Here is a 22,645-nt window from a genome sequence, read left to right on the forward strand (position 1 = left end):
AACGTATTACAAATTGTACAGTAATTTGGGACAGGTAATATATATTCATTATGAGTAGAGTAGAGTAGTACTTTCTTGATCCCAACTGGGGAAAATGTTTTAATATTATGGAGCGCAGAACAAACGTGGCAGTTAGGACCTGGAGCCTGGTGCATGTTGCACGACGACTGGACATTTGCTTTAGTGATTGATGGTCAGTGAGGGCGATTAGGGTAGTTTTTATATGTCTATTGTACACTGCTATTATCCCCTTCCAATAGCCTACCCACTGGACAAAATCTAATAAAATCAAATACAATTTTATTGGTCGCATACACATATTTAGCAGATGTTATGCGGGTGTAGTGAAATGCTTCTGTTCCTAGCTCCAACAGTGCAGTAGTATCTAACAATTCACAATACACACAAATCTGAAAGTAAAATAATGGAATTAAGACGAGGACTAGGATTAGGAAGAACAATGTCATAGTGGCATTGACTAGAATACAGTAGAATACAGTATATACACATGGAATGAGTAAAACAGTATGTAAACATGATTAAAGTGAGCAGTGGCAGCCGGTTAGTGACAGTGACTAAGTTCAGAACAGGGTACTGGGTGGAGGCCGGCTGGTGATGGCTATTTAACGGCTTTGAGATCTCTGATGGCTTTGCGATAGAGCTTCTTTTCAGTCTCTCTGTCTCAGCTTTGATGCACCTGTACTGACCTCGCCTTATGGATGATAGCGGGGTGAACAGGCCATGGCTCGGGCGGTTGATGTCCTTGATGATCTTTTTGGCCTTCCTGTGACATCAGGTGCTGTAGGTGTCCTGGAGGGCAGGCAGTGTGCCCCCAGTGATGCGTTGGGCAGACCGTACCACCCTCTGGAGAGCCCTGATGTTAAAGGTTGTGCAGTTGCCGTACCAGGCAGTGATACAGAACGTTTGTGGGTGGACCATTTCAGATTGTCAGTGATGTGTAGGCCGAGCAACTTTAACCTTTTCACCTTCTCCACTACAGCCCGTCGATGTGGATGGGGGCGTGCTCCCTCTGCTGTCTCCTGATGTCCACAATCAGCTCCTTCATTTTGTTAATGTTGAGGGAGAGGTTATTTTCCTGGCACCACTCTGCCAGGGCCCTCACCTCCTCCCTATAGGCTGTCTCGTCATTATTGGTAATCAGGCCCACTACTGTTGTGTCGTCTGCAAACTTGATTGCTGAATTGGAGGCATGCGTGGCCACACAATCATGGGTGAACAGGGAGTACAGGAGGGGGCGGAGCATGCACCCATGTGGGGCCCCTGTGTTGAGGATCAGCATAGTGGAGGTGTTGTGTCCTACCTTAAACACCTGGGGGCGGCCCATCATGAAGTCCAGGACACAGTTGCACAGGCGGGGTTCAGACCAAGGGCCCCGAGCTTAATGATGAGCTTGGAGGGTACTATGGTGTTGAAGTTTGAGCTGTAGTCAATGAACAGCATTCTTACATAGTCTCTACTCTTGTCCAAATGGGATAGGGCAATGTGCAGTGCCATGGCGATTGCATCTCTGTGGATCTATCGGGGCGGTATGCAAATTGAAGTGGGTCTAGGGTGTCAGGTAAGGTGGAGGTTATATGATCCTTAACTAGCCTCTCAAAGCACTTCATGATGACAGAAGTGAGTGCTACGGGGCGATAGTTATTTAGTTTAGCTACCTTTGCTTTCTTAGGTACAGGAACAATGGTGGACATCTTGACGCAAGTGGGGACAGCAGACTGGGATAGGGAGAGCGTGAATATGTCCGTAAACACTCCTGCCAGATAGTCTGCGCATGCTCTGAGGACGAGGCTAGGGATGCCGTTTGGGCCGGCAGCCTTGCGAGGGTTAACATGCTTAAATGTCTTACTCATGTCGGCCATGGAGAATGAGAGCACAAAGTCCTCGGGAGTGGGCCGCGTCGGTGGCACTGTGTTATCCTCAAAGCAGGCAAAAACGGTGTTTAGGTTATCTGGGAGCAAGACGTCGGTGTCCTCGACTGGTTTTCCCTTTATAATCTGTGATTGTCTGGAGACCCTGCCACATATGTGTTGTCTTTGAGCCATTGAATTGCGTCTCCACTTTGTCTCTGTACTGACGTTTTGCCTGTTTGATTGCCTTACGGAGGGCATAACTGCACTGCTTGTATTCGACCATATTCCCAGTCACCTTGCAGTGGTTAAATTAGATGGTTTGCGATTTCAGTTTTGTTTGAATGCTGCCATCTATCCACCGTTTTTGATTTGAGTAGGTTTTAATAGTCATAGTGGGAACAACATCCCATATACACTTCCTGATGAACTCAGTCACCTTGTCAGTGTATATGTCAGTGTTATTCTCAGAGGCAACCCGGAACATATCCCAAAACAATCTTTAAGCATGGATTCCGATTGGTCAGACCAGCGTTGAATAGACCTTAGCACGGATACTTCCTGTTTGAGTTTCTGCCTATAGGAAGGGAGGAGCAGAATGGAGTCGTTCTGATTTGCCAAAGGGAGGGCGGGGGAGGGCCTTGTAGCCATCCCGGAAAAGAGAGTGACAATGGTCGAGAATTTTTGAAGTGCGAGTTCTACAGGCAATGTGTTGATAGAACTTCGGTAGTGTTTTCCTCAAATTTGCTTAGTTAAAGTCCCCAGCTACAATAAATGCAGCCTCAGGATAAGTGGTTTCCAGTTTGCACAAAGTCCAGTGTAGTTCCTTGAGGGCCGTCGTGGTATCGGCTTGAGGGGGAATATACAAGGCTGTGACTATAACCGAACAGAATTGTCTCGGGAGTTAATGCTGTCGGCTTTTGATTGTGAGATATTCTATGTCGGGTGAACAAAAGAACTTGAGTTCCTGTACATTATCACAATCACAACATGAGTAGTTAATCATTAAACATACACCTCCGCCTTTCTTCTTCCCGGAAAGTTATTTATTCCTGTCTGCGCGATGTACTGAGAACCCAGCTGGCTGTATGTACGGGGACAGTATATCCGGAGTGAGCCATTATTCCATGAAACAGAGTGTGTTACAGTCCCTGATGTCTCTCTGGAAGGAGACCCTCACCCTGAGCTTGTCTACTTTATTGTCCTGGGACTGAACATTAGAGAGTAATATACTCGGAAGCGGTGGATGGTGTGCACGCTTCCTGAGATGGGCTAGAAGTCCACTCCGACTATGAGCGTTTTCAAATCTGAAATTCGCGACCCTGATTCGGTTCCTGGAGCATTTGTGAGAATTCGACAGAATATGTTTTGCTTTCACAAGACCTGAAAAAACCTGTTTCAGGGTGTGATTAGCAAGATGCACATTCTACATGACGTTAGCGAGCTAGCTTGTTTACAACGGGCAAAAAAGTTCCACTTGACTAGCGCTGCTGTGTCACAATACCTGGTACTCTGGTCCTGGATCTTAGACCCGCTACTCACGCAGGTCCAGGATTAGTTTCAGCCAGGATTAGTTTGCGTTTCACACATGCTTTATAGCACAGATCAGGGTACCAAACGCTCTAGGATTCGAATCATAAGGGGATATTTGAAAGCACCCTATGTAATATCATCTGTAGATTCAGATTTTGTTTACCGATAGCCATGAATCATCAGATAGATGTTTTGATAATCATCAAGCAATTACTGGTATCAGATGTATGAATAATGAATAGATAGCAGTGTGGTAGGATCTTGTAGAGACTTAAGACTCAACTATAACACAGACAGACAGACAGACAGACAGACAGACAGACAGACAGACAGACAGACAGACAGACAGACAGACAGACAGACAGACAGACAGACAGACAGACAGACAGACACACAGACACACAGACACACAGACACACAGACAGACATACCTTGAAGGTGAGGAAATGGTATTTCTCATAGTCCATGTCAGCAGAGTCCTCCACTAAGATGGTGACCTGGGCCTCATTGAGCACAGTCTGGGGAACCACCCGTAACATCCGCCCAGGACCAATAAGTCTGATGTTGAATTTAGCATTGGACCCCTGCAGCACACAACCCAAGAGACATTCGTTAGGGCTAACGTCACCAGCTTTACAAAGCTTACACCATTAGCAATTGGTGTACATTTGGTACATTTTGCAATGTTTTTCAGCAGCAGGGACTGGGAGACTAGTCTTCAGACTGGGGCGAAGGTTAACCTTCTAACAGGACAACGACCCTAAGCACACAGCCAAGACAACGCAGAAGTCGCTTCGAGACAAGTCTCTGAACGTCCTTGAGTGGCCCAGCCAGAGCCCAGACTTGAACCAGTTCTAACATCTCTGGAGAGACCTGAAAATAGCTGTGCAACGATGCTCCCCATCCAACCTGACAGAGCTTGAGAGGATCTGCAGAGAAGAATGGGACAAACTCCCCAAATACAGTTGTGCCAAGCTTGTAGCGTCATACCAAAGAAGATTCGAGGCAGTAATTGCTGCCAAAGGTGCTTCAACAAAGTACTGACTAAAGGGTCTGAATACTTATGTAAATGATATTTCCATGGTTTATTTTTAATAAATTTGCAAAAAACGATTTTTGCTTCGTCATTATAGGGTATTGTGTGTAGATTGATGAAGGGGGAAAGCACAATTTAATCAATTTTAGAATAAGGCTGTAACGTAACAAAATGTGGAAAAAGTCAAGGGGTCTGAATACTTTCCGAATGCACTGTGTGTGTGTGTGTGCGTGTGTGTGTGTGTGTGTGTGTGTGTGTGTGTGTGTGTGTGTGTGTGTGTGTGTGTATATAAATATACTACTGGTCAAAAGTTTTAGAATACCTACTCATTCAAGGAAAAACCCTTGAATGAGTAGGTGTTCTAAAACTTTTCACTGGTAAAAAAACGTTTGGGAGATCAATTACAAGAACAGAAAGAGTGGAAATAAAGCCATATGTAAAAATGGGTGAACTTCCCATTTAAACTGGTACAACAATTTCACTAACGGTTGGGACATACACAACATATCACTGGGCGAAAAGGGTCCAGATCAGGGGACATCTTTACTTCAAACGTTTTCGATATTCTAGAGAATACAGACCATTTCCAATGCATATTTGGAGTTTTGTCCATGTACGGACAAATTCTGAATCCAGATGTGTCTTTTAGACATCTATGATATTGGGATTATTCTTGATATCACACATGGACAGTTCCTATAGCTGGATATGGACTCATTCGATATCCTGAGATAGGTGACATCCTATTTTCTCTCTTCATGTTGACACTTACTGACTGTATATATAGTATATCTCTGTTTTCTCAGCACATTCAAGATAGGAAGCTATACAGTGTACCACAGTATGAGTCATAATACCCACAAAACCTAAGGGTGCCGTGTAGCTCAGTTGGTAGAGCATGGCACTTGCAACGCCAGGGTTGTGGGTTCGATTCCCACGAATCCAGTATGGGGCCAGTATGAAAAAATAAATAATGTGTTCACTCACTAACTGTAAGTTGCTCTTGATAAGAGTGTCTGCTAAAATGTAAACAGGGAAATGTTTCCAATAGTTTTTCTACTATTCATTTTTCCCATAGGGCATTTTAGAAACACTTAAAATAAGGGTTGTGTTTCGTTAAGGCTTACTCTGGACTGACATTTTGATAAGCGTGTAAATCTCTCTCGGACAAGGTGAGCAACTCCAGTGATTTTCAAGCCGATTTAAGTCAAAACTAACTAGGCCATTCAGGAACATTCAATGTTGTCTTTGTAAGCAACTCCAGTGTATATTTGGCCTTGTGTTTAAGGTTATTGTCCTGGTGAAAGGTGACTTTCAGTAACTACAATGTTGTTGATCCATCCTCAGTTTTCTCCTATCACAGCCATTACACTCTGTAACTGTTTTAAAGTCACCATTGGCCTCATGGTGAAATTCTCTCTGGCAACTGAGTTAGAAAGGACGCCTGTATATTTGTACTGACTTAGTGTATTGATACACCATCCAAAGTGTAATTAATAACTTCACCATGTTCAAAGCAATATTAAATGTCTGTTGTTTTTTACCCATCTAACAATAGGTGCCCTTCTTTACGAGGCATTTAAAAACCTCCATGGTATTTGTGGTTGAATCTATGTTTGAAATTCACTGCTCGACTGAGGGCCATTAAAGATAATTGTATGTGTGGGGTACAGAGATGAGGTAGTAACTCAAAAATCATGTTAAAACCCTTTAGAACCCATAGCGGCCGTCAACCCATAGCGGCCGTTAATTCTTAACTTAACCCGCCAAGACATTGTGCTGTAGGGCGTTGGTACCCAGCCAAACGCTAATGAGTCTCTCTCTCATGCTCAAAGGGATACAGTTGAAGTCGAAATTTTGGACTTGGAGTCATTAAAACTCGTTTTTCAACTTCACTGTATCACAATTCCAGTGGGGTCAGAAGTTGACATATACTAAGTTGACTGTGCCTTTAAACAGCTTGGAAAATTCCAGAAAATAATGTCATGGCTTTAGAAGCTTCTGATAGGCTAATTGACATCATTTTAGTCAATTGGAGGTGTATCTGTGGATGTATATCAAGGCCTACCTTCAAACTTAGTGCCTTTTTGCTTGACATCATGGGAAAATCAAAATAAATCAGCCAAGACCTTAGAAAACCGCCACAAGTCTGGATCATCCTTGGGAGCAATTTCCAAACGCCTGAAGGTACCACATTCATCTGTACAAACAATAGTACGCAAGTATAAACACCATGGGACCACGCAGCCGTCCTACCGCTCAGGAAAGACACGCGTTCTGTCTCCTGGAGATTCTTTTTTAACCTTTATTTAACTAGGCAAGTTAGTTAAGAACAAATTCTTATTTTCAATGACGGCCTACACCGGCCAAACCCGGACGATGCTGGGCCAATTGTGCACCGCCCTATGGGACTCCCAATAACGGCCGGTTGTGATACAGCCTGGAATCAAACCAGGGGGTCTGTAGTGATGCCTCAAGCACTGAGATGGAGTGCCTTACACCACAGTGCCACTCGGGAGCCCCACAGATGAATGTACTTTGGTGTGAAAAGTGCAAATCAATCCCAGAAAAACAGCAAAGGACCTTGTGAAGATTCTGGAGGAAACAGGTACAAAAGTATCTATATCCACAGTAACATGAGTCCTATATCGATATAACCTGAAAGGCCAATTGTGGTCAGTAGTTGTGGTCTGTAGTTGTGCATTTGTGTTCAGTAGTTGTGGTCACTAACTGTAAGTCGCACTGGGTAAGAGCGTCTGCTAAATGACTAAAATGTAAAAATGTAGTTATCTGGTTGTGGTTGGTAGATGTGGTCAGCAGTTGTAGTCAGTAGTTGTGGTTAGAAGTGGTAAGTAGTTTTGGTCAGTAGTTGTGTGTTTGTGGTCAGTAGTTGTGGTTAGTAGTTATGGTCTGTAGTTGTGGTCAGTGGAGGTGGTTAGTTGTTAGGGTCAGTAGTTGTGTTAATGTGGTCAGTAGTTATGTGGTTGTTGTCAGTCATTTTGGTCAGTAGTTGTGTGGTTGTGTTCAGTAGTTGTGTTTAGTCAGTGGTCGTGGTTGTGTTCAGTAGTTGTGTTTAGTCAGTGGTTGTGGTTGTTGTCAGTAGTTGTATAGTCAGTAGGTCTGGTCTGTAGTTGTGGTCATTAGTTGTGGTCAGTAAATGTGGTTAGTAGTTGTGGTCTGTAGTTGTAGTCAGTAGTTGTGGTTAGAAGTGGTAAGTAGCTGTGGTCAGTAGTTGTGTGGTTGTGGTCAGTAGTTGAGGTTAGTAGATGGTTTTGGTCAGTACGTGTGTGGTTGTGGTGAGTAATTATGGTCAGTAGTTGTGTGGTTGTGGTCAGTAATTTTGGTCAGTAGTTATTGTTGGTAGTTGTGTTGTTGTGGTCAGTAGTTGTGTGTTTGGGGTCAGTGGTTGTGGTTGTGGTCAGTAGTTGTGTGGTCAGTCATTGTGGTCTGTAGTTGTGTGGTTGTGTTCAGTAGCTGAGGTCAGTCGTTTTGGTTAGTTGTTACGGAAAGTAGCTGTGTTATGTGGTTGTTGTTAGCAATTTTGGTAAGTAGTTGTGTGTTTGTGGTCAGTGGTTTTGGTGGTGGTCAGTACTTTTGTTCTTCATTAGATGTGTGTTCAGTAGGTATGGTCAGTAGTTGTCTGGTTATGGTCAGTAGTTGTGGTCTGTAGTTTTGGTCTGTATTTTTGTTTGTCAGTAGATTTGGTGGTCACAAGCTATCTTCAGTAGTTTTGTTTTTGTGGTCAGTTGTTGTTGTCAGTAGTTGTGTTATTGTGGTAAGCAGCTCTGTGGTTGTGGTCAGCAGTTGTTTGTGGTCAGTAGTTGTTGTCAGTTGTTGTGTTATTGTGTGGTTGCGGTCAGTGGTTGTGGTCAGGAGTTGTTTGGTCAGTACTTATCAGCAGTTGTGGTCAGTAGTTGTGTTAGTCAGTATTTGTAGTGCTCAGCAGTTAAGGTCAGTAGCTGTGTTTTTGTGGTCAGTTGAGAGGTAATTTATTATGGTAAGTCGTTGTGGTGTGTACTTGTGTTGTCAGAAGTTCTATGGTTGTGGTCAGAAATTGTGGTAGTGGTCAGTAATTGTAGCCAATAGTTGTGGTTAGAGGTGGTCTGTAGTTGTGGTGGTCAAGAGTTGTGTGGTCAATATTTGTATGGTTGTGGTCAGTAGTGGTGTGGTTGTGGTCAGTAGTTGCGGTCAGTAGTTGTAGTCAAGAGTTGTGGTTAGTAGTGGTCTGTAGTTGTGGTGGTCAAGAGTTGTGTGGTCAATATTTGTATTGTTGTGGTTAGTAGTTGTGTTATTGCGGTAAGTAGTTGTTTGGTTGTGGTCAGTCGTTTTGGTCAGTAGATGTTTGGTCAATAATTGTTAGTAGTTGTGGTCAGCAGTTGTGGTAGTTAGTGGTTGTAGTGCTCAGTATTTATGGTCAGTAGCTGTGTTTTTGTGGTCAGTTGTTTTGGTCATTTGTTATTGTCAGTCTTTGTGGTCAGTAGTTGTGTGGTCAGATGTTGTGTGGTTGTGGTCAGAAGTTGTGGTCAGAAGTTGTAGTCAGTAGTTGTGGTCAGTGAATGTGTTCAGGAGTTGTGTGGTTGTGTTCAGCAATTGCTGTTAGTAGTTGTGTGGTTGTGTTCAGCAATTGCTGTTAGTAGTTGTGTGGTTGTGTTCAGTAGTTGTGTGGTCAGTAGTTGTGTGGTTGTGGTCAGTAGTTGTGCATCTTTGGTCAGTTTTGGTTGTGGTTAGTAGTTGTGTGGTTCAGTAGATGTGGTCAGTAGTTGTGTGGTTGTGGTCAGTAGATGTGGTCAGTATTTGTGTGGTTGTGTTCAGTAGCTGTGTTTAGTAGTTGTGGTCAGTAGTTGTTGTTAGTAGTTGTGTGGTTTTGGTAATTAGTTGTTTATTTCAGTAGTTGGGGTCAGTAGTTCTGGTCAGTAGTTGTGTGGTTGTGGTCAGTAGTTTTGTGGTTGTGCTCAGTAGTTGTTGTAGTCATTAGTTATGTGGTTCAATAGTTTGTGATCAGTAGTTGTGTGGTTGTAAGTCAGTAGTTTTGGTCAGAAGTGATGGTAAGTAATGGTCAGTAGTTTTGGTAAGTAGTTTTGGTAAGTAGTTGAGTGGTTCATTAATTGTGGTCAGTAGATGTGTTGTTGTGGTCAGTAGTTGTGGTCAGTAGTTTTGGTCAGTGGTTTTGGTAAGTTGTGTGGTTCAGTAGTTCTGGTCAGAAGTGTGGTTGTGGTCAGTAGTTGTGTTTAGGAGTGGTCAGTAGTTGTGGGTCAGTACCTTTGGTCAGTAGTTGTGTGGTTGTGTTCAACAGCTGTGGTCAGTAAGGGTCACTAGTTTTGGCAAATAATTGTGTGTTTCAGTAGTTGTAGTCAGTAGTTGTGTGATTTTGTTCAGTAGGTGTGGTCAGCAGTTGTGGTGTGTAGTTTTCAGTAGTTTTGGACAGTAATTGTGTGGTTGAGGTCAGTAGTGGTGGTCAGTAGTTTTGTGATTGTGGTTAGCAATTATGGATTAGTAGTTGTTTGGTCTATAGTTATCATTAGATGTCGTCAGTAGTTGTGTTAGTCAGTAGATGACTGGTCATGGTCAGTAGTTGTTGTCGGTAGGGGCCAGTAGTTTTGGCAAATAGGTATCTGTTTCAGTAGTTGTGGTCAGTAGTTCTGTGGTTTTGGTCAGTAGGTATGGTCAGCAATTGTGGTCTGTATTTGTCAGTAGTTTTGTTCAGTAGTTTTGTGGTGATGGTCAGTGGTTGTGGTCATTAGTTTTGTAGTTCAGTAGTTGTGTGGTAAGTAGTTTTGGTCAGTATTTGTGTGGTTGTGGTCAGTATTTGTGTAGTTTTGGTCAGTAGTTGTGGTCAGTAGTTGTGGTCAGGAGTTGTGTTCAGTAGTTGCGGTCAGTTATTGTGGTCAAGAGTTATGGTCTGTAGGTCTGTTGTTTTGGTCAGTAGTTTTGGTCAGTAATTGTGTGGTCAGTCATTGTGTTGTTGTGGTCTCAGTAGTGGTGTGATTCTGATCAGTAATTGTGGTCAGTAGTTGTGTGGCTGTGGTCAGTAGTTGTGGTCATTAGTTGTGTGGTCATTGGTGGTCAGTAGATATGGTCATTTGTTTTGATCAGTCATTGTGTGGTCAGTAGTTCTGTGGTTGTGGTCAGTAGTTCTGTGGTTGTGGTCAGTAGTTGAGTGGTTGTGGTCAGTAGTTTGATGTCAGTCGTTTTGGTCAGTAGTTGTCGTCAGTATTACGTCAGTACTTGTGGACAGTAGTTTTGGTTAGTACTTGTAATCAGTAGTTGTGGTCAGTAGTGGTCAGTAGTTGTGTTCAGTAGTTGTGTGTTTGTGGCCAGGAGTTGTGTTCAGTAGTTAAGTCAGTACTTGTGGTCAGTAGTTATGGTCTGTAGTTGTGTTGTTGTGGTCAGTAGTTGTGGCCAGTAGTTTTGTGGTTAGTAGTTGTGTGGGTGTGGTCAGTAGTTGTGTGTTTCAGTAGTTGTGTGGTCAATAGTTGTTTGGTTATGGTCAGTAGTTGGGGTCATTGTCTAAACTACAGTTTTTGCGTGTTAAAACTGAAAGAATTGCAATGTGAAGTGATTGGGTGAAATATGAAGGTTGTGAAAAGTGGGAGTTGTCTGAGGCAGCCAGTATGAGATACAGTGGCTATGAAAGTATTCACCCCCCTTGGCATTTTTCCTATTTTGTTGCCTTACAACCTGGAATTAAAATAGATTTTTGGGGGGTTTGTATCATTTGATTTACACAACATGCCTACCACTTTGAAGATGCAAAATATTTTTTTATTGTGAAACAAACAAGAAATAAGACAAAAAAAAAGAAAAAGAAAACTTGAGCATGCATAACTGTTCACCCAATACTTTGTAGAGCCACCTTTAACAGCAATTACAGGTGCAAGTCTCTTGGTGTTTGTCTCTATAAGCTTGGCACATCTAGCCACTGGGATTTTTGCCCATTCTTCAAGGCAAAACTTATCCAGCTCCTTCAAATTGGATGGGTTCCACTCGTGTACAGCATTCTTTAAGTCATACCACAGATTCTCAATTGGATTGAGGTGTCGGCTTTGACTAGGCCATTCCAAGACATTTAAATGTTACCCTTTAAACCACTCGAGTGTTGCTTTAGCAGTATGCTTAGGGTCATTCTCCTGCTGGAAGGTGAACCTCCGTCCCAGTCTCAAATCTCTGGAAGACTGAAACAGTTTTCCCTAAAGAATTTCCCTGTATTTAGTGCCATCCATCATTCCTTCAATTCTGACCAGTTTACAGTCCCTGCCGATGAAAAACATCCCCACAGTATGATGCTGCCACCACCATGCTTCACTGTGGAGATGGTGTTCTCGGGGTGATGAGAGGTGTTGGGTTTGCGCCAGTAATAGCGTTTTCCTTGATGGCCAAAAAGCTCAATTTTAGTCTCATCTCACCAGAGTACCTTCTTCCATATGTTTGGGGAGTCTCCCACATGCCTTTTGGCGAACACCAAACGTGTTTGCTTATTTTTTTCTTTACGCAATGGCTTTTCTCTGGCCACTCTTCCATAAAGCCCAGCTCAGTGGAGTGTATGGCTTAAAGTGGTCCTATGGACAGATACTCCAATCTCTGCAGTGGAGCTTTGCAGCTCCTTCAGGGTTATCTTTGGTCTCTTTGTTGCTTCTCTGATTAATGCTCTCTTAGCCTGGTCCGTGAGTTTTGGTGGGCGGCCCTCTCTTGGCAGGTTTGTTGTGGTGCCATATTCTTTCCATTTTTTAATAATGGATTTAATGGTGCTCCGTGGTATGTTCAAAGGTTCATATATTTTAATATAACCCAACTCTGATCTGTACTTCTCCACAACTTTGTCCCTGACCTGTTTGAAGAGCTCCTTGGTCTTCATGGTGCCGCTTGCTTGGTGGTGCCCCTTGCTTAGTTGCAGACTCTGGGGCCTTTCATAACAGGTGTATGTATACTGAGATCATGTGACAGATCATGTGACACTTAGATTGCACACAGGTGGACTTTATTTAACTAATTATGTGACTTCTGAAGGCAATTGGTTGCACCAGATCTTATTTAGGGGCTTATTGGCAAAGGGGGTGAATACATATACACGCACCACTTTTCCGTTAATTATTTATTTGAATTTTGTGAAACAAGTATTTTTTTTTTCATTTCACTTCACCAATTTGGACTATTTTGTGTATGTCCATTACATGAAATCCAAATAAAAATCCATTTAAATTACAGGTTGTAATGCAACAAAATAGGAGAAACGCCAAGGGGGATGAATACTTTTGCAAGGCAATGTAAATGATAACAAGGTTTATTGTGCTTTGAAACTAAATAAATACTACACAAAACGTATTTGCTAGATTCATGATAGTGTTTTTAGACAAAGCAAGGAAAGTGAACTTCAAAATGTAGTTTTATTGGAATTTGCAGCTGCTGTTGGAAAGTAATGAATCTGTTAGCTTCTGATATGACTTACTGCATCTAGAAAGAGAGCAGTTGATGGTAACTAAAACAGTTATAGCTATTGATTGGTAGAAGCTATTCCTAATATTCAATTTTGAAAAGCGATGAAGTAGATGAAGATTTCATCCCCTCTATGTTTTTGTCTGAATTGTTGGGGGAGTGGTCAAAATGGCAGTTGTTCGGGAAAAAGTTTGGGGGAAAAGTTTTAATGCAGTTAATAAAAAGGCTGTATCGTTAGATCCGTAGTGGATATTTTGGTTCTGCCAACAGATCTGAATAGCAAAGAAGTTGCTAACAAAGTAGCTGATTTATGTCAAAAGTTATATTGTTGCATTTACAGTGAGTGGAATGTTGGAAGGGATGATGTGACAATGGGGAGATTTTGAATGTTGAGGAAATCCCATGTAAGTGGATGGAGGACAAAACAATTAATTATAACTTAAAAAGCACAAGAGATATAAAAAAGTGATATACAAGCACACTATTCCAGACGGATCTGCAAGTTTTTAAGTTTGAATGACGTTGTCACGGATTCTGCCGAGGCTGCCCCTCCTTCTTGCTCGGGAAGGCTTCGGCGTTCGTCGTCACCGGAATACTAGCTACTGCCAATCTATGTTGCACCTGTTGTCTATTGTTACACACCTGTTGCCCATTATGTGATTACTCCTTCCCTATTTAAACCAGTGGCTCCCAATGTGTTTTGTGTGTGTTTGCTTTTTGTTTCGTGTGTCGTTGGTGAGCGGGTTTGTTCCTACCTGTGTGGAGGTGTTTTGTATTGTTTTCTTTACTTCTACAGTAAAGTATGTTTCATACGAGTTTCTGTGTCCTGCGCCTGACTTCGATCCACCGGAATTTTATTGATCTTCAATATTCACGTAGTTTAGGGATTCCCACTGTTCGTGTTGATGTGCCCTTCCCTGTACACACATTAGATAGTCGCCAGCGAGGGTCAGGCCTAATCAGGGAGGTTACCGCACCACTCTTAATGAGGACGCAGGGGGGTCATGAGGAGAGGATTAGTCTCTATCTGATTCTCCTGCGTATCCTGTGGTGTTGGGACTTCCCTGGTTAACCACACATGACCCCACTATTTCCTGGCAACAGAGGGCTCTTAAGGGATGGTCCAGTCAGTGCTCAGGGAGGTGTGTAGGGGTTTCCTTAGGGGCTACTACGGTGGTCTCCAGGTCTCCACAATGCACATTCCTTCCGAGTATGCCGATTTGGCTCTCGCCTTCAGTAAAAAGAGGGCGACTAAATTACCACCCCATCGTCCGGGGGATTGTGCGATAAATCACCAGGTAGGCGCTTCACTTCCCCGGAGTCATGTGTATCCTCTGTCACAGGAGGAGAAGGCGGCTATGGAAACATAAGTCTCCGAATCTCTGAGACAGGGATACATTCGGCCTTCCACTTCAACTGTCTCCTCGAGTTTCTTTTTCGTGAAGAAGAACGATGGTGGGTTACGCCCGTGCATTGATTACCGTGGGCTTAATCAGATCACGGTCAAGTACAGCTATCCCTCACCTCTGATAGCCTGTATGACGGAGTCACTGCACGGGGCGCGCTTCTTCACAAAATTGGATCTCAGGAGCGCGTACAACCTGGTGCGTATTCGGGAGGGAGATGAGTGGAAGACGGCATTCAGTACCACCTCAGGACACTATGAGTACCTCGTCATGCCATACGGGTTGATGAATGCTCCATCAGTCTTCCAATCCCTTTGTCGATGAGATTTTCAGGGATCTGCACGGACAGGGTGTAGTGGTGTATATTGATGATATTCTCATATACTCTGCTACACGGGCCGAGCATGTGTCCCTGGTGCGTAAACTGCTTGGACGACTGTTGAAGCATGACCTGTATGCCAAGGTGGAGAAATGCCTGTTCTTTCAGGAGTCCATCTCCTTCCTAGGGTACCACATGTCCGCGTCTGGGGTGAGGATGGAGACTGACCGCATTTCGGCCGTGCATAATTGGTAGACTCCAACCACGGTGAAGGAGGTGCAGCGATTTTTGGGGTTTGCCAATTACTACCAGAGGTTTATCCGGGCCTTTGGTCAGGTAGCGGCTCCCATTACCTCGTTGCTGAAGGGGGGACCGGTGCGTCTGCGGTGGTCAGCTGAGGCGGACAGGGCGTTGAATCATCTGAAGAACCTGTTCACCTCGGCTCCAGTGCTGGCTCATCCGGATCCCTCCTTTCACAGTTGAGGTGGACGCGTCGGAGGCTGGGATAGGTGCTGTACTTTCCCAGCGCTCGGGCACACCACCCAAGCTCCGCCCCTGTGCGTTCTTTTCGAAGAAGCTCAGTCCGGCAGAGCGCAACTATGATGTGGGGGACCGGGAGCTGTTGGCTTTGGTCCAAGCCCTGAAAGCGTGGAGATATTGGCTTGAGGGGGCTAAACACCCTTTTCTCATTTTGACTGACCACCGCAATCTGGAGTACATCCGGGCGGCGAAGAGATTAAACCCTCGCCAGGCAAGGTGGTCTATGTTTCTCACCCGTTTTGTTTTCACCCTTTCTTACAGGCCAGGTTACCAGAACGCTAAGGCAGATGCTCTGTCCCGACTGTATGACACGGAGGAGTGTTCCGTGGAGCCCACTCCCATACTTCCGGCGTCGTGTCTGGTGGCACCGGTGGTGTGGGAGGTGGACGCGGACATCGAACGGGCGTAACGAACCCACTCCTCCCCAGTGTCCAGAGGGGCATATGTACGTTCCGCTGGAGGTCCGCGATTGTTTGATCTATTGGGCTCACACGTCACCCTCCTCTGGTCATCCTGGCATCGGTGGACAGTGCATTGTCTTAGTGGGAAGTACTGGTGGCCCACCCGTTTTGTTTTCACCCTTTCTTACAGGCCAGGTTCCCAGAACGCTAAGGCAGATGCTCTGTCCCGACTGTATGACACGGAGGAGTGTTCCGTGGAGCCCACTCCCATACTTCCGGCGTCGTGTCTGGTGGCACCGGTGGTGTGGGAGGTGGACGCGGACATCGAACGGGCGTAACGAACCCACTCCTCCCCAGTGTCCAGAGGGGCGTATGTGGTCCGCGATCGTTTGATCTATTGGGCTCACACGTCACCCTCCTCTGGTCACCCTGGCATCGGTGGACAGTGCATTGTCTTAGTGGGAAGTACTGGTGGCCCACCCAGCTAAGGACGTGAGGGTTTATGTGTCCTCCTGCTCGGTGTGTGCCCAGTGTAAGGTTCACAGACACCTGCCCAGAGGGAAATTGCAACCCCTACCCGTTCCACAACGACCGTGGTCCCACCTATCGGTGGATTTCGTGACGGATCTTCCCCCCTCACAAGGGAACACCACGATCCTGGTCGTTGTGGATCGGTTTTCTAAGTCCTGCTGCCTCATTCCTCTGCCCGGTCTCCCTACGTCCCTACAGACTGCTGAGGCCCTATTTACACACGTCTTCTGGCACTATGGGATACCTGAGGATATAGTGTCTGATTGGGGTTCCCAGATCATCTCGAGGGTTTGGAGGGCGTTCATGGAACATCTGGGAGTCTCGGTCAGCCTGACCTCAGGGTTTCACCCTGAAAGTAACGGGCAGGTGGAGAGAGTCTACCAGGAGGTGGGTAGGTATCTGAGGTCGTATTGCCAGGACTGGCGGGGGGAGTGGTCGAATTTCCTGCACTGGGCAGAGATGGCCCAAAACTCTCCGCCACTCCTCCACTAACCTTACTCCATTCCAGTGTGTATTAGGTTATCAGCCGGTTCTGGCACCATGGCATCAGAGCCAGATCGAGGTCCCTGCGGTGGATGAATGGTTTCGGCGCTCGCCCATGTGCGCCTGCAGCGGGCCATTGGGCGGCAGAAGGTGAGCGCCGACCGCCACCGCAGTGAGGCTCCGGTGTATGCACCGGGGGACCGGGTCTGGCTCTCGACCCGAAACCTGCCCCTTCGCCTGCCCTGCCGGAAGCTGGGTCGGCAGTTTGTGGGGCCATTCAAAGTTCTGAGGAGATTGAACGAGGTATGTTATAGGTTACAGCTTCCTCCTGAGTATCGTATTAACCCCTCATTCCATGTGTCTCTCCTCAGGCCGGTGGTAGCTGGTCCACTCCAGGAGTCTGAGATACATAGGTTCCTCCGCCCCCACTGGACATCGAGGGGGCACCGGCGTACTCGGGCCGTTCCATCTTAGATTCGAGGCGTCGGGTGGGAGGCCTGCAGTATCTTGTGGAGTGGGAGGGGTACGGTCCGGAGAAGCGGTGCTGGGTCCCTAGGAGGGACATCCTCGATCCCTTCATGTTGAGGGATTTCCACCGCAGTCATCCGACTCGCCCCGCACCGCGTGCTCCTGGCCATCCTCCTGGCCGTCCCCGAGGCCGGTGTCGACGCACGGCTGGAGCTGCGCGTCGGGGCGGGGGGGGGGGCTACTGTCACGGATTCCGCCGAGGCTGCCCCTCCTCCTTGCTCGGGCAGGCTTCGGCGTTCGTCGTCACCGGAATACTAGCTACTGCCGATCTATGTTGCACCTGTTGTCAATTGTTACACACCTGTTGCCCATTATGTGATTACTCCTTCCCTATTTAACCCAGTGGCTCCCAATGTGTTTTGTGCGTGTTTGCTTTTCGTTTCGTGTGTTGTTGGTGACCGGGTTTGTTCCTCCCTGTGTGGAGGTGTTTTGTATTGTTTTCTTTACTTCTACAATAAAGTAAGTTGCATACGAGTTTCTGTGTCCTGCGCCTGACTTCGATCCACCGCATTACACTGACACTCGTAACAGATGTTTCTATCTTAAACGGTGTAGGACAAGTAGCATTCCAAATAATCATAAGTACAATTGGTGGGACTTGCTTTAACTCTTAAGGTATTTTTGTGGTAGCTTAAGTTTAAAAAGTTTTACTTTACTATTTAACCTTTTCACACGTACCAACAAACGGGTGTGATCATTCTACAGCGGTCCCTGCAGCGTATGGTCAAACCGGTGTGATTAGAACGCTTATTTAGAAGGTCAGCATTTGAGCTAGCCACACAGTCCTTACAAAGTTATGTCCTGAATGTGACCAGTTTTTTTAGGATGCAATGTTCAGACATTCACAGAAGTAGCGACAGCATACACAATCATCCGAACCGGAAAATGTAGGCTACATTAGTCCGAGCGCTAACTGAGGAAAGATTGAAGTAACACAAGCAGTCATATTTAGAGAACTCTCGGCTGACAGAAACCACAATACGATTAGCTAATAGCAATTACTTTTTTACAATTCATCACATCACGGCTGAACTCAACATTGATTGAAATAATTGGCTAAAACACCTTTCTAGAAATCAAAAGTAATCCGACGATGGGTGGTTTGTGCGCGCCTCCATGTTTGTTTTTTCGCGCCAACTAAAGATAATATGAGGAGACAAGATGAGTTTGGTCTGTTTGCTGTATGTATGTTGAAGGGGGTGTGTGGTCTACGATCATTCACTTCCCTTCATTCACTTCCGGAGGTTTATTCAAAAGATGAGTGAACCATTCCTTCACCTCATTATAACGTCTTTGGTCTGACAGACGTTTACGTGACACCCAGAATGCATTGTAAAATGTCAACAAACACGGCTCAACACATAGCTGGCAAATAGCTTAGCAGTAGCTCATTATAATCAGTACAACCTTCAAAAAAGTATTTTTCACACATCATAGGTGTCCATTACAATCTATGCAATAATCGGAATGCATTATTTGTTACCAGCACTTGAAAACGTGAATAAAACTGCAAATACATTATGTTCCATACATACATACTGTATGCGCGAACCACTGCATTCAACCATGGCAAGGTCTCTGGGAATATGGCAGAATACAAACAGTGTAGCTACTCACTCCGCAAGTCAATTTAACTGGCAAAACATCAGTATACAGACAAAGTAGAGGGTCTACAGACAATCACGGACTACAAAAAGAAAACCAGCGACGTCGCCGACACCGACGTCTCACTTCCAGACAAGCTGGTGCGGTCTGCCGAACGCATTACTGGGGGCAAACTACCCGCCCTCCAAGACACATACAGCACACGATGTCACAGGAAGGCCAAAAAGATCATCAAGGACATCAACCACCCGAGCCACTGCCTGTTCACCCCACTACCATCCAGAAGGCGAGGTCAGTTCAGGTGCATCAAAGCTGGGACCGAGAGAATGAAAAACAGCTTCTATCTCAAGGCCATCAGACTGTTAAATAGCCATTACTAGCACATTAGAGGCTGCTGCTGCCTATTGAAATCACTGGCCACTTTAAGAAATGGAACACTAGTCACTTTAATAATGTTTACATATCTTGCACTACTCATCTCATATGTACAGTGGGGAGAACAAGGACTTGATACACTGCTGATTTTGCAGGTTTTCCTACTTACGAAGCATGTAGAAGTCTGTCATTTTTATCATAGGTACACTTCAACTGTGAGAGACGGAATCTAAAAACAAAAATCTAGGAAATCACATTGTATGATTTTTAAGTAATTCATTTAGATTTTATTGCATGACATAACTATTTGATCACCTACCAACTAGTAAGAATTCCGGCTCTCACAGACCTGTTAGTTTTTCTTTAAGAAGCCCTCCTGTTCTCCACTCATTACCTGTATTAACACCACCTGTTTGAACTCGTTACCTGTATAAAAGACACCTGTCCACACACTCAATCAAACAGACTCCAACCTCTCCACAATGGCCAAGACTAGAGATCTGTGTAAGGACATCAGGGATACAATTGTAGACCTGCACAAGGCTGGGATGGGCTACAGGACAATAGGCAAGCAGCTTGGTGAGAAGGCAACAACTGTTGGCGCAATTCTTAGAAAATGGAAGAAGTTCAAGATGACATATCATAAGTTGAATGCACCAATTTGTAAGTCACTCTGGATAAGAGTGTCTGCTAAATGATGTAAATGTATATAACATTTGATTTGATTTGAGTAGAAACGACAACATGATATACAGAAAATAAGGCACTAAATTTGATAGGAACACACACGTCCAAAGTTATTATTTGTAAGGAAAACAACAATGCAACAATATTATCGCCAGCCAGAAAATGTGCCAGTTCGTGCAAGACTGCAAATGTCTGCATACTTGATGTGGGGAAAAAATGGGGAAGGGCTCACCTCGAAGAGGGAAGTTTGTCCTGCTTAGTAAACCTTCAAACAAATTGTCCGCAACACTGAAATGGGCTACTTCTGTGTGAATTAATGAGGAGGTGGAACACACCTCAATTTAAACTGTTGTTAGAAAATACAACTTGTTAGAAAATAATTTCAAATTTGAAATTAACAAGTTGAAACATAGCCTATAGATAATTAGCAGGCAGTGCGTGTTAACTGTCCTGTTGTGTAACAATCACATGTTGGAACAGTGAGTGCAGTCTGACATCACGTGCATAAAACAACTCATAATGGGGCGACCGTTAGAGATATTTGGAACTCACGTGTGAAAAGGTTAAAGCAAAGCCGTTTTAAAGTTGGTTTGGTTTAAAAAAAAATCATAGTAGTGGAAGTGTCTGAAGTAGTAATGGTGGTGACTGTTTATAGTTCAAAAGGCAGGTAGATGAACATTTTAAATAGCCTGAACATTATATTATATTAATCTAATTCATGCTAATCTATATCGTTATATTTGATCAAACATTTTAAAGAGGATAGCTTGAACATGTGAAAGTTGGTTCAGTGTCTCTAGCTTGAGTTACAATTATTGTTGTTAGTTATTATATGCTAATTTATGTGCATTTAGTTAGTTATAATTTAAAGTGCAGACCAGAGCTAGACCAAAGCTAGTGCTAACCAGAGCTAGCTAGCTACGCCCAGGACCAGAGCTGGACCAGAGCTAGTGCAGACCAGAGCAGTAGTTGTGGTCATTAGCTGTGGTCAGTAGTAGTGTGTTTATGGTCAGTAGCTGTGGTCAGCAGTTATGTTGTTTTTGTCATTAATTGTGTGGTTCAGTAGTTTTGTGGTCAGTAGTTCTGTGGTTGTGGTCAGTAGTTTTGGTCAGTGGTTTTGGTTGGTAGTTGTGTTGTTCAGTAGTTGTGGTCAGTAGTTGTGGTCAGTAGTTTCATGGTTGTGGTCAGTAGTTGTGGTCAGCAGTTCCGTGGTTGTGGTCAGTAGTTTCATGGTTGTGGTCAGTAGTTGTGGTCAGCAGTTCTGTGGTTGTGGTCAGTAGTTGTGGTCAGTAGTTGTAGTCTGTAGTCATCTATAGTTTTATCATTGTGTTCAGTAGTTGTGTGGTTTTGGTCCTTAGTTGTGTGGTTCAGTAGTTGTGTGGTCAGTAGTTGTGTTCAGTCGTGGTTAGTAGTTTTGGTAAGTAGGTGTGTGGTCAGTAGTTGTGTGGTTGTGGTAGTGGTTGGTAGCTGTGGTCAGTATTGTGGTCTGTAGTGGTCAGTAGTTGTGGTCAGTTGTTGCGTGGTTGTGGTCATTAGTTGTGTGGTTTAGTAGTTGTGTAGTTTAGCAGTTCTGTGGTCAGTAGCTGTGGCCAGTACTGATGGTCATTAGTTGTGGTCAGTAGTTGTGGTCAGTAGTTGTGTGGTTGGTAGTTGTGTGGTTTTGGTCAGTAATTGTGTGGTTATGGTCAGTAATTGTGGTCAGAGCTGTTACCAGATACTTGAATATTTGTTTAAGAGAGTTTGGCAATACGTCCAACCGGCCTCACAACCGCAGACCACATGTAATTACGCCAGTCCAGGACATCAACATCCGGCTTCTTCACCTGCTGGATCGTCTGAGACCAGCCACCCAGACAGCTGATGAAACTATGGGTTTGCACAACTGAAGAATGTCTGCACAAACTGTCAGAAAACATCTCAGGGAAGCTCACCTGTGTGGTCTTCGTCCTCACCAGTGTCTTGACTGAATGCAGTTCAGTTTCATAATCTATTTCAGTGGACAAATGCTCACCTTCGATGGCCACTGGCACGTATTAATCCCTTTTTCAGACAGTGATATGTCGTTGTGTGGGCGAGGGGTTTGCTGATGTCAACGTTCTGAACAGAGTGCCCCATGGTGGCGGTGGGGTTATGGTATGGGCAGGCATAAGCTATGGACAATGAACAAAATTGCATTTTATCGATGGCACTTTGAATGCACAGAGAAACCGTGACGAGATCCTGAGGCCCATTGTCGTGCCATTCATCTGCCGCCATCACCTCATGTTTCAGCACGATAATGCACGGCCCCATGTCGCACGGATCTGTACACAATTCCTGGAAGCTGAAAATGTCTCAGTTGTTCCATGGCCTGCATAGGCACCAGACATGTCACCCATTGAGCATGTTTGGGATGCTCTGGATCGATGTGTATGACAGCGTATTCCAGTTCCCACCAATATCCAGCAATTTCACACAGCCATTGAAGAGGAGTGAGACAACATTCCACAGGCCACAATCAACAGCCTGTTCAACTCTATGCAAAGGAGATTTCTCACGCTGCATGAGGCAAACGGTGGTCACACCATATACTGACTGGTTTTCTTATATACCCTCCTACCTTTTTTTAAGGTACAGTATCTGTGACCAACAGATGCATATCTGTATTCCCAGTGATGTGAAATTCATAGATTAGGGCCTAATGAATTTATTTCAACTAACTGATTTCCTTAAATGAACTGTAACTCTTGCATGTTGCATTTATATTTTTGTTCAGTTTTCTTTTTAAATATAAAAATATGTAAATAATTGTATGTAAGCAACTCAATCTGGTCCAGTCTACACATTTTAAACTTTGAATGGCGTTTCTAGCTTAAATGGTGTAAAAGGAGTAGCGTTCCAAATAATTGTCACGCCCTGGCTCT

General features: G+C 44.6%; 1 protein-coding gene across 1 annotated transcript in view; it reads right to left on the bottom strand.

Annotated features, from left to right (window-relative positions):
• The window catches only part of LOC311110742 (cadherin-related family member 1a-like), a gene marked incomplete at both ends in the record, with an annotated part of 205,737 nt that overhangs the window by 68,396 nt on the left and 114,696 nt on the right, over positions 1-22,645 (bottom strand). Inside the window, one exon of the mRNA XM_084153300.1 lies at positions 3,833-3,985. Coding sequence (XP_084009426.1) covers positions 3,833-3,985 — 153 coding nt within the window. The remainder of the gene's footprint in view (positions 1-3,832; positions 3,986-22,645) is intronic.

This window comes from Coregonus lavaretus (assembly GCF_964263955.1).
Source record: "Coregonus lavaretus genome assembly, chromosome: 36".
Taxonomy (NCBI): domain Eukaryota; kingdom Metazoa; phylum Chordata; class Actinopteri; order Salmoniformes; family Salmonidae; genus Coregonus; species Coregonus lavaretus.